Here is a 13,060-nt window from a genome sequence, read left to right on the forward strand (position 1 = left end):
TTTTCCAATGCACTGAGGTGTTTTTAAATGAACTGAGGTGTAAGACCCACGGCCTGTATCAGTAGAGAAAGGAAGATAGCTACCAAGATCCTCGGCCCAAGTGAGGTAAAGACGGGTAAATTCACGGGTAAAAGCTAATATCAACATCGTCTAGCTCCATACCCGAATAAACTCCTACAGATGACTCACGACCAAGGAAAAACAAGGCCAATATAAAAGAGAGAGACCCACGGTTAGGACTTAAAGAAGGGAAGTACTCATGGCCACGACAAACAGGGCAGTCCAAACCAACTCCAAAGCATTGTAAGCAAGGCTCACAGCCAAGACCAAAGCCAAGACACGAGGCAAAGGGAAAGGGAAGGCTCACGACCTAGGCTAAGTCCAAGGCACAAGACAAAGTCCATGACTAAAGCAACTCAAATTCATTCCACAAGAACTTTGACATACACAAGAGAGTGTAAAATACCCTCAATCTCTTTGAAATGACACACTTAAATTCAACAAACTCCAATAGGTTCTACGGGTAGGAGCTAAGGTCAGTGAAAGCCGAAACCCACATCTGCCTCTCGGGCAGGGGCGGGCAGGGGCGAAACGAAGCAAACCCGAGCCTCCAACTAAGGTCAATCCAACTCTCGAATAAGGGCTAAAGTAAAACTCCAACAGAGATTAAGAATCTAGCTTCCTCATAAATCAACTTCCAATCACTCTAAGGCAAAAACCCGACTCCCAATCTAAAGTTAAAGCCAACAAAAGCTCAAAACCCGAGCCACCATAGGCAAAACCAAGGCTCGGCACAAAGGCAAAGCCAACCAAGCTTCCAAAAAAAAGTAGAAGATCAAAACCGAGCCAATATAGGCCAAAACCCGAGCCAAGTGAGGGTCGAAAACTAAGCTGCAATTGAGACCTCCAATACTAAGCCATAATAAAAGTTAGAGCAATATTCTCATGCCTTTAAGACATCTCAAAATAGAACTACCACATGCTTTGAGTGAAAGTGGATGAAAGCTTCATAATATATATACTAACATGCTCATAAGAAGGGCCAAATTATTTCAAAACCATCCTCTTAATTACTTCCAATATAAGTATGCCTTGGGAGATTGGAAACATGCCATAACTTCAACACTTTAGATAAGCAAAGTAAAAGAAAGGACTAATAGTATGCCACATTGCTTAACCAAATATAACTTCTAGCACCACACCACAAGATCATCATCAGAGGCTCGACAAGGCCATAACCGAGAGCCAGTAAAGCACCGAGAAAGGGAGGGAGAAGGAAATACACACCCTCAAGCTTTTAAATGCCATTCCCACATAACAAATGTATAAAGAATAAGTTAGAACATGTTTAGGAATGAGGCAAATAGTAATCTTCCTATTCTAGCATGCTAACAAGGCTCAGCAGAGAACAGGGACAAACACAAATAAAGCGCAGGGGCTCGGTAAAGAGCAGGGCTGAACACAGGCAACGCACAGGGGGAGAGGGAAGTACCTCCTTAAAGTAGAATCACAAAAGGAGTTGCAGAAAAGTATTCCCTAGCCAGCGCCTTTCTCCAACAACTAGGAGAGTTCAAAAAAAAAAAAGTTAAGAGAGTGAGTAGGGAAGAGTAATAGAGAAATGTCCTCCCCAGAAAATGATTTTTCGGCCTCTTGAAGCTTCACAGAGGAGCTCTGATATACGCTAAGGGAAGAAGAAGACGAATGATTGAAAAAATCCCGCAGCGATCGAGCGCAGAGGCGCGCCATACCGTTTGCGGCTCGAGGAGCTAGCAAATGATGAGGAGGAATGGGTGACTGCGAGAGAGGGGAGCGCGGGAACCTTCGTTCCAACGGCTCGAGTTCGTGGGGTCACGAGAGGGACGAACGCACGAGCGGGGGACGGGAAACGGGGGGGAAGAGCAGAGACGCGAGAGGGACGGACGCACGAGCGAGAGGCAGAAAACGGGAGAGGGGAAATGAAATTAGGGTAGGTTTATAAGTTTTATTTATAATAATAAAATATTATTTATTATTATAAATAATACTTAAACACATCTCCTTCTCCAGAAATGCTCTCGCAACGAAACAAATGTCTCTTCTAAGCAAAATCGCCGTCCCGGACGCGTCGGCGCAGTCCGTTTCGTCATCCGGAGTCGTCCAGGCAAGCTCGTCGTCGATCGAGTTAAAAACGCGTCGCGGTCCAAATACTATCAAGATTTCGGCTTGAATTTGATTAAACAGGACAGCGAAGAGCGCAGCGGCGCCAAATCAACGAGCAGAGTCAATCCCAAGGGGAATGCTCCCTGAGTTCTTTCGGAGTAGTCTTACCTGCTAAGCAATAGAGATCAAGACTACTACATGGAACATCAAGTCGAGCGAAGAAAAGTCCAGAATTGCTAACGGGGAGGACTTCTTCACTAGTTTTCTAGGAGTAGTCGACAGAAAGCTCCTACGGCTAGATCCTAGGCTACTAAGGAGGGGAAAACTACACCTTGACCGAAAGCGAGGTTAACAGTACTCTTCCGTGCCCCTTACGTAATTCCTTTTCTAATTTTCGGCTCATGCCCCACCATCAGCAGTCTCCACTCCCCCTCCTCTCGGAGTCCTAGGGGATGTTGTACATAGATGATGCCTTCTTCGTTTTCTTCTCGCTTGATCTCCTTCCCCTTTGACCTGACTAAGGATTCCCTGATCATACCTTGATTAGAGTTTGCAGTTGGAGCAGTCAACATGACCTTGGATTGCATCTTCATGAGCATTTTCATCTTCTCCCACATTTTCTCTATGCCTTCAAATCTATTATTCATTTGACTTTCAATAGAAAAAAAATTCGTCCTCTATGGTACCAAACATTTCTGTCTTTCCGAATCGAATTTGCTCCACCTCTTTCTCTAGCACATCAACTTTCTTTGCCATCATCCCACCAAGGTCTAGGCTCTGATACCAATTTGATACACTTTGGTACCAAAATCAGCGAACAAACCACAACAAAATCACAATAAATTGGTGGAAAAACACAAATAAGGGTTTTTCTTACAATAATCAATGGAAAAAACAAGCAAGATGCAAAGATGATTACTTTCGAGAGGTAGATCTGCTCTCCAACACCCTTGACGTCGCGAGGAACAACACCAAAAGAAGAATAACACAACAACCACAAAATAATGCATAAAAAAGTCAAACTCTAGGTTTCTCCCTTTAATAGAATCCCCTCATAACATCTGAAAATTTTTCTTACAAACTTTCCCTATCCTGTTAATCACCCTCAATTCCTTCTCCTTGAGTATGTGATTAGGGCCTTAGTGGACCCCACCTACTCCCCTTCCTCTTCTGCTGTGGCAAGAGGCTGCTCGGCCTCTTCAATTGTGAGGACCAGCCTGCCTTTTGAAAGAGCGGGCCGATTGGGTGGCGTTTGATTGATCCTGGCGGGACCGGTCCCTTTCTGCCTGTTACGGGTGTAACAGTTTTAGTCATACTTTTGCAGATTTTGTCAAAAGTTTTGCTATTTATCAACTCTTTTTTTCTTTTTTTTTTTTAAGAATCGGAGAAATATGTTAGAAATAAAGAGTTCTTCAACAGCACTTTGTGCTGAAAATGATTACATGGTTTGATTAAATGATCTTTTTCTTCTCTCTCTCTCTCTCTCTCTCTAATTGTTGTCTTTTACCTTCTGATGTTTGTTCTGCAGCCTACTATGTGGTTTCCATTATATATTATTTTAGGCTCATTTACATACATAGCACAAAACTCTAATGTATTTACATTTCTTACACCTAAACTTTCATATTAACACACAACACTCAAATTTATAATATCATATAAAAAATGACACTATTACCACTTTTTAAATGTAAAATACATTTTCTAATGCATAGCTTTGAGATACCAAAGTTCTATGTAAGTATGAAAGTGTAGTTGGGAGCTAGATATGTGCATACATAAGAAATGTGTGCTAGGTATGTAAATTTCCCATTTTTTGTGGTTCCCAGGTCATTAGAGTGGAATGATGGATACTATAATGGTGACATAAAGACTCGAAAGACGACTCAACAAACTGAATGTAGAGTGGACGAAATGGGTCTGCAGCGGACCGAACAATTGAGAGAGCTATATGAGTCTCTTTGTAATGGTGATTGCAATCAGCAAACTAGGCCTAGTGCTTCATTATCTCCTGAAGATTTGACAGATAAAGAATGGTACTATTTGGTCTGCATGTCCTTCACCTTCAATTTCGGCCAAGAGTACGCTTTCTTCCACATCATTGAGGCAGCTGCTTATTTTATGTATATTTTATTTGTTTTTATTTTTTTACGTTGTGTATCATTTTATATTTGGAATATTTACAAATATACCAATCAATTCTTTTGTTCTTACATACCCAACTCATAGACTTTGATTTTTAAATGAAGAGCACCTTACCTGTGTATGAAAAGTGTATTTTACTTTTAGGAATTTACATACATAGCACCCAGTTCTTATGCATTTATATATCTGACACGCAAACTCTAATTTTTACAGCTCTCTATGTATGAAAAGGTGGATTTTTGTAATCCACCTTTTCATACATGGGTAAAGGTGCTTAGGAAGTAAAAATGAAAGTTTGGGTGCGAGATATGTAAATTTATAAGAATTGGGTGCTATGTTTGTAAGATTCCGTTTACTTTTTTAAAGTTGAAATAGTAATGCTTTTGATGTGATATGAAATATTTGAGTAGTATCGATGTCTAAAGTTAGATTAGCAGCTAGGGATTGCACTTAGAAATAAGGTGTGAACTACATTGATATCTTATTTCTTGTGGTAAAGCATACAACAAAATATGGATATTGATGAGTCTAATAAATTTTTTTCTTTTGGGAAGTATAACAGCTTGATTTTGAAATAATGTCCTTGCATGGTGAGCTAGAAGAGAGAATTTTGAGAGATCAATCATAAGATTTTATTGTTCCAAATATGGAGGAGTAGGTTTGCCTTTAAAAAATATCTATTTCTGAGTTAAAACAGTCTTCTTGTCAGTGGTACAAAGGTTTCAAATTTGAAAATCCGATGTACTTATTGATTTTTATGGATGATATGTTGTTAGCCTGAAAAGACAAATCTGAAATACAAAAGTTCATAAGAAAACTTGGAGAAAAGGTTTAAAAGAAAGGAAAAGTTCATATGAAGACTTGGAGAAAAGGAACTTTTCTTGTCATAAAAAGTTATCTTTAAAAGGTTTTAAAGAGATTTTTCATTATAGATTCGAAAGCAGTTAGTTTATCTTTTGGGAGTCAGCTAAAGCTATCTGAAATCGGATGAAGACATTTAAAATCTGACAATTATTCCTCATGCTAGTGTCATTGGACCTTTGATATATGCTATGATTTGTTCTAAATCAGATATTGTTTTTTTATTATTTTTAGTGTTTTGAGTAGTTATATTTGCATTCGAAGGCAGTGAAATGGTCTCTATGGTACATTCAAGGAACTTATAGATATTGGTTTAAGGCACAAATTATGTGCGCTTATGGTTTGTCATTGGGTATGTTGAGCCAAATTTTAATGAAGTTTTGGGTAGTGGCTGATCTACTCTTGGTCATGTATTTGTAATATGTGGACGTCCTATGAGTTGAAACTTTTATTTGCTGTTGATTGTAGCATTTTCATCAAATGAAGCAGAGTCTATATTGATAGTTTTTATGGGTTGATGAATTCTGTTTTGAAAGTTCAGGAAGGAGATGTGATAGACATGAGGTCATATATATAATTTTTCAAAAATGATATGTAAAGATTATGTTTGATACCTTATTTTGTATGAACTAAGGACAAACGAGGATTCATAAATCAACCCCAAATAATTTGGATAGACTAATGATATTGATGATGTTGACATGATATTTTGATCAAATAGCTAGATGTGTTCCAATAATCAAGTGATTATATGGTAATTGCTTTGAAGGATGATGGGATGATGTTTTCAGGGAAAAAAGGGGCATTTACATTCATAGCACACAATTCTTATGTATTTACATATCTCACACATATCTCATCTTATGTATTTACATATCTCACACCTAAACTTTCATATTTACATGCATAGCACACAAATCTTTAACATAAAAGTGAAGTGCAGCTTTTCATGCACAGGTTTAAAACACCAAGTTCTATATATATAAATATGAAAGTTTAGGTGTGAGATATGTAAATATTATATCCAAGTTATTATCTTCAGTTATCTACTTCATTAAATATATCATTAACATATATAATGGTTTCCAGCTTACCAGGTAAGGCTTATGAACTTAATGAGTCTATCTGGTTGAACAATGCACACTTTGCAGAGAACAGTTGTTTTTGTCGCTCACTTTTAGCAAAGGTTAGATCCTTGTTTCTTGTGTCTCTCACTCTTTCTTTGGTTTATCATGGTCCCAAAAAAGCTGATTATTATTTTTTTCTTGAATTTCGTATGGATCGGTTGCTAAAATGGATTTCAATTCTTGTTGCTACAGAGTGCATCTATTCAGGTATGGCTGGATTCCTTTCAATAAATTAGGTTCTTTTTCGGCCTTTTATCATGAGAAGCAATTTCCTTTATGCTACATAGTAATTTTAGCCTATTAATTCCTTTTTATCATAATTATAAGATATATACCACTCAATTCTTATGTATTTACATATCTAACTCTCAACATTCAATTTTTACATACATGCCACCTTCCCTACATATGAAAGGGTGTATTTCACTTTTTAAAAGTTCAATGGTGGTATTTCTGATGTGTTATGAATGATTTGAGTGATATAATTGTCAGAAGTTTTAAGAGTTAGATATTTAAATACATAGGCATTTGGTGGTATGTATGTAAATGTTCTTGTGCTAATAGTTCACGTCTGCTCATTTATCACTGTAATCAATGTTGCCTATCATTTATGCTTCTCAATTTCAGACTGTTGTGTGCCTTCCCTTCATGGATGGTGTCCTAGAGCTTGGAACAACTGAGCTGGTAAAATCTTTTGCACTGTAGCTTGATAAATCTACCCTACTATCATCCCCTTCCTTTCCCATCTTTCTTAACTCTTTGTATTCTCAAGGTAATGGAAGAACCTGGTTTCTTACTCAACATAACCAGTTCTTTCTGGGAGTTACAACTCCCTGGTTTCTCTGAGCATTCTACGTCCAGTTCGCCATTAGAACGAAAGGAGGAGGAAGACGATGTTTGTTTGATCTCCAATCATGAAGTTCAAGGCACGATAATGTCGGAGAATCCTGCTTTAATCATAGAGGATGATTCCCATCTCTTTCCGTTCTCCGTCGATTCATATGCTCCCGATATAAATAGCGACCTAATCCACTATAAGGAGATAATCGGCATTAACATTCCTAATGAGCCATCACAAGTTCACATAAGACATTTAATGGCTGATGAGTTTAACAACGGCCTGAATAGTTCTCTGAACTTAAGCGAATGTGTATCACCTCAAAATATCCCTTGCTCTCCCAAGGGAGAGCGACTGAAAGGTTATGTTTTTAACCATTCCCGAGAGGATAATCATTCGAAACTTGGTTCGTTGGGAATCGAGGAAGATGGATCTCATTATTTCAGCTCGCTTTCTGCCATATTGGGGGACTTGGAACAGGGAAGATCATCACCTGGGTTTCCTTTTCAGAATAGGCATATTGATTCAAGCTTTAGGGTTTGGGAAGAAGGTTCAAAAAGTTCAAAAATATTTATAAGATTTCCGCAGAGAATGTTGAAGAAGATTTTGTTTGGTAGGAACTGGATTAATGGGGATGAGTGGGTGAAGTCTCATGAAGAGAATGTGCCCAGGAATAAAGCTTTTAAATCAGAAGCAGATGATGCTAACTCTAATCATGTTTTATCAGAGAGGAGGAGGAGGGAGAAGCTGAATGAAAAGTTCGTCACCCTCAGATCACTGGTTCCTTCTATCAGCAAGGTATGTGTAGATCTGTGTTTTATAATTTTTACTGTAAAAGGAGGAGCTTTATTAGGGAGAAATTTTAGTGTGTTTATTATGTGTTCTTATTTTTTTTAAGAATAAATCAACTTATTTTTTAAAATGCTTAAAGCGGTTTTTAGGTGTTTTGAGCATATACCAAATATATTTTATTTCAGATTAAAAGATAAACAAAGCACAATTAAAGCAAACAATAAAAATGATCTCTAATTTTCCTTAAGTTTGTTGTGACAAAATAATTTCTGAGATATTCAGAATAAGCTTTAAGCTATAGAATTCTTCAATTCATCATATCAAAGAGTTAACAGCATATGTCTATTTATAGTCAATCATGTATTTGGTCTTACATGAGTGATGAATCTTGGCTTGGTTTGTTTAATAAGTACAGCATCTGTTATATATGTAATAAGTTGTTCTACTTGTCCGAAATATAATATGATCTTTTTATATGGAAGATTTATATACATACCACTCAATTCCTATGTATTTACACATCCAGCACATATAACTTCACTTTTTACATACACACCATTTGCCTTATCCATGAAAAGGTGTGTTTCACTTTTTAAAAGTTAAAATGATGGTATTTTTTGTGATATATTGGGTAGTATAAATGTAAAGAGTAAAGTTTTGGTGTTACATATGTAGATACATAGGAATTGGGCGGTATGTATGTGTTCAATCTTTGTTCGTGAGTGCATACAAGTTGATAAAGACTTTGTGTCGTACAAAAAGAATGAGAGAGAGATGGATGAGAGTATTGAGAGGGAACCTTTGGAAATGTATTAAATTCTTTATCTCCGATATGATGGATGAATTCAGCTTTGGAAAGAGATATGGAACCCCCTTTCTCTCCTTTTTCCTTCCCTTTTATATACAATGGAGAAAGGTAATAAAATAGTCGTTGTAGTACATCTTGTACTTTACGACGGCCTTTTTTGGCGTCTTGATGAAAAGGCTGTAATTTGAGTGTCGCTTGTTGTCGGTACGACACCCATCCTTGGTACCTAGGTGAAATGATTGAGTCTCAAGTGTTAGACAACGCCTTTAATAATGGATTGACTTGAATCCTTACTAGTCATGATGACCTCCTTCAATAACGTCCATCGTATAGATGTGCTATAGTGTCCATTTGAGGAAAATTAATATAATCACTTTAGCAAGTGGACTCATTTCAGCCACTACGATGTGTAGGCTTGGTTTAGCCACTTCGGCAGATAGGCTCAAGTTTATATGTGAAAAATTCCATATACTTCTATTTGTAAATATAGTATGTAAATTTCCCTTTTGATATTTAAGCCAACCTTTCTAAATTCTTGTGAATTTCATCAGGTTGACAAAGCCTCGGTGCTTGCCGACACAATCGAGTATCTTAAAGATCTCGAGAAAAGAGTAGAAGAGCTGGAATTTTGCAGGGAGGAGAGGGACACCGACATGAGAGAACCAAGGAAGCACCCAGATATCACTGAGAGAACCTCCGACAATTATGGCAACAATGAGTTCATAATTTCCCAGAAGTCTTCTTCAAATAAGAGAAAAGCTTGTGAGATGGATGATTCAGATGCTCAGCTAAACTTAATCTTATCAAATAATGGACTTTTTGATATAAATGTCACCATGATCGACAGAGAAGTGCTCATAGAGCTTCACTGTCCATGGAGAGATTTCCTGCTTCTAGACATCATTGAAGCCTTGTGCAACCTCCGTTTAGATCCTCACTCAGTTCGGTCATCCACGCCTGATCCTACTACTGTAATTGCATTGAGAGCCAAGGTTTGTAATAATTACATTCAGGAAGATTTACAGACGTATCTCTTAATTCCTATGTATTTACATCTCCAACACCTAAACTTCAATTTTTTCATTGGTAATGTAGCCTAGCGTAAGTCTTCTGGGGTCACGGATTCGATCCCGCCTGAGTGCATCTGTCTTGCACTGTGGGATCGAATAGTTAGGCACATGAGGGTGGCTGGGGGCATGTATCATAGCCTCCTATCATTCTTTTTAAATAACAATTTATAAAAGTTAAGATAGTTTTATTTTTTATGTGAAATGAAAGATTAGGGTGATGTAGATGTAAAAAGTTTAGGTTGGCCGTATGGCTGTAAATACATAGCGCACAATTCTCATTCTCTTACATAAATCACACGTAAATTTTCATATTTACATAACATTTTGGTGCTTTAAACCTTTGCATGCAAATACGTATTTCACTTTTAAAAAGTGGTAATAGTGCTATTTTTGATGTGATGTTGAAGCTCGGAGCGCCATGCATAGCACGAAAGTTTAGGTATGAGATATGCAAATACATTAGAATTGTGTGCTATTTATGTAAAATGCTCTCTATTTATATTTGATGCTAATGATGGTAATTATGTAATTTTTGAATATATGATGCAGATTATGAGCACAACTGTTACTTCTCCGGGGATGATAAAGAGATCACTCCAGCGAGTTCTTGGTAAAGGAGGGATAAATTTGTAAGTTCACTAAAAAATATGGTGTATTTTGTAATATCAATGTTCTAAGCAGGTAACATTGTTTGGTTCTGTATTATTTGTTCACTACTTTGTCTTGTTTCTTGGTCTAATAAATTAATTTGAGAGTATACAAGAAAAAAAAATATTTTTATTTTATTTTATTTTTGTTTTATTTCAGGAATTGTCTTTTTTAATTTAGTATTTTTGTTTAGAGCCAATCCTATTTCAGTAATAAAACTCGTGATTTAAAAAGTCAGATCGGATCTGTCCGTTTGAACGATTCAACCAAGAACTGATCATTTAGTCGGTTCTGTCCAAACTCAGAATTAGTTTTTGAGTAAAATTAGGATTGAACCGGGTTTGAATCGCCTAACTGGTCTGATTGAACCAGGATTGAATCGATAAACGTGAGGTTGTTATATCATTATTTTATTATTTAAATTATATTAAAATAATTTAAATATTAATTATGTAATCAAATGCAACCTTTGGTTCAAAACTAATTAACTCATTAAACTTTAAACATTTTACTTTCGGTCCAATATTCGATTTGATTTTCACAATCTTGATAAATCTTAGATTTTTTACCATACAATTCTTGATGCATTTTCACATCTAAAACCCTAAACATTACATGCAAACCCTCTCAAATTTTCATCATTATCTTTTTTTTAAATGAAATACATATTTTTTTCATGTATAGGTTTATGACATTAATTTTTTATAAGTGTAAGGGCCCGTTTGGGGCAGCTTATAAGTGCATGAGTGTTTCTGAAAACGGCATGGTACCATTTGGATCGCATGTATTGCCCGCTCATCCGAAAATGCAGTTCCATTTTTACACTAAACGCAGCTCGTGGGTCGAACCCTGCTGGCCGCGTTTCAGGATAAGCTGCTTATCCTAAAACACACAAACTGCCCCAAACACACCCTAACATCTCGTTTGGCGTAGCTTTTTAGCTGTGGTGTGGTGCTAAAGCATAGTAAGATATGTAAATATATGCTTATTTTTTATGCAATATTAAAATTTTGAGCACTATGTCCATAAAGATGAAACTTTAGTTGTGAGATATGTAAATATATGAGAATTGTGTGCTATGCATGAATCTTTTTGTAATACCTGAATTACAAATAAATTTCTATGAATATTGAGACAAGAAGTCTCATTATATTATAATATAACATTTAAATCAGTATTAGTTGAGATTAGGGCTGTCAAAACGGCTCATTTGTTCGTGAACAGCACGAACAACACGAACAAATATTTGTTCGTTCCTGTTCGGCTCGTTTTAGCTCGAAATACTACTAATCAATTATATATATATATATATATATATATATATATATTTGATGAGTAGCATTTTAAAAAAATTTAATTGACTACTGGGCTACAAAGATTTATAATCAATTAAAAGTTTTAATTAAGAAAATGGAATAAAAATTATTAAATTAGATTCATATGATGTTTTAAATATTGCCCCAATCATTAACATCTTATGGCTATGTGATTAGGGTTGTCAAAACAACTCTTTGTTCGTGAACAGCTCGTGTTCGGCTAGCTAAGCAAATGAGTCAAACACGAACACACTTTTTTAGCTCGAAATATAAACGAGTTCGGCTAGTTTACACCCTTAGCTTAGACTAGAAATTGTTTTATCTTATTGCGGTCTTATTTTCTTATTTTCATGATAAATATATTGACCAGCATAGAAAATTATCATAAAGTTTATAATTTATCTTTTGTATTTAAAAAAAAACTCTAATAATAAATGTTATAATTAGAAATTTACCATTTGGAAGAAATCTTCAATTTTGGAGTACTGTTGGCTATAAATTTGTAATTAATTAGTTAATTAATATTATCTCTGATAATAATTAAGATTATCATTCTTGCGAGTCCTGAAATTTGGAGCAGTTAATCTGACAGATTCGGCAGGTTTAATTGCTGGCTCTATGCGTTTTTTTCATTTTTTTTAGAATTAAAAAATAATTGACTTTTTTATAATGCTTAAAGTTATTATTCAATTAATGCATATATGGTTTATAAATAACAAATATATTTATCTTGTACTTCTTAATTGATGTTTATTTAGCTAACTGCCCATGTTTAAGTTCATTTGTCCGTTTATAATGTAAACTTCAATCTTGGTCCAACCAAATAATATTAAGCTGTTAGAGCATATTAGGATACTTTGAATCATCAATTTAATGATCAAATGAACTCTAAATTTAACATGTGTATAGTTAAGTCGAGTGTCTCGAAGAGTGAAATACAACAAGCATAATATCACTCAATTTGGAGGTCATTATGGCACTCAATTCATTAAAATAGGATTAAGGGGGTCAGTATGGACCATCCGATCAAATGTTTAAGGAAGTTACGGGTCAAATGACCAAAATGGCCCTCTCCAAAAGCCTGTAAATAGACTTCCTCTCTACACTTGGAAGAGGGGAGAGGACAAGAAGTGGAAATATAGAGCTCGTTCTGGACGGAAGACCCACCGATAATTTTGGCCTTTATAGTTGCTAACTATCGCCCTTCGGCCACCGTCGACCACCGCATGATTTCACCGCTTATCACAACTAACTTCAAGCCATTGGTGACCCTTTCTTATAAAAATTGTATCTCAAATATGATTGTAATGTATTGA

At 36.0% G+C, this 13,060-nt stretch overlaps 1 protein-coding gene across 1 annotated transcript in view; it reads left to right on the plus strand.

Annotated features, from left to right (window-relative positions):
- The window catches only part of LOC110032926 (anthocyanin regulatory R-S protein-like), a 25,211-nt gene extending 14,674 nt beyond the window's left edge, over window positions 1-10,537 (plus strand). The window contains exons 6-12 of the mRNA XM_020736720.1: window positions 3,969-4,220; window positions 6,235-6,331; window positions 6,465-6,479; window positions 6,900-6,956; window positions 7,045-7,908; window positions 9,262-9,702; window positions 10,330-10,537. Coding sequence (XP_020592379.1) covers window positions 3,969-4,220; window positions 6,235-6,331; window positions 6,465-6,479; window positions 6,900-6,956; window positions 7,045-7,908; window positions 9,262-9,702; window positions 10,330-10,413 — 1,810 coding nt within the window. The 3' untranslated portion in view covers window positions 10,414-10,537. The remainder of the gene's footprint in view (window positions 1-3,968; window positions 4,221-6,234; window positions 6,332-6,464; window positions 6,480-6,899; window positions 6,957-7,044; window positions 7,909-9,261; window positions 9,703-10,329) is intronic.
- Window positions 10,538-13,060: the final 2,523 nt, after the last annotated feature.

This window comes from Phalaenopsis equestris, unplaced genomic scaffold (assembly GCF_001263595.1).
Source record: "Phalaenopsis equestris unplaced genomic scaffold, ASM126359v1 Scaffold001058, whole genome shotgun sequence".
NCBI lineage: Eukaryota > Viridiplantae > Streptophyta > Magnoliopsida > Asparagales > Orchidaceae > Phalaenopsis > Phalaenopsis equestris.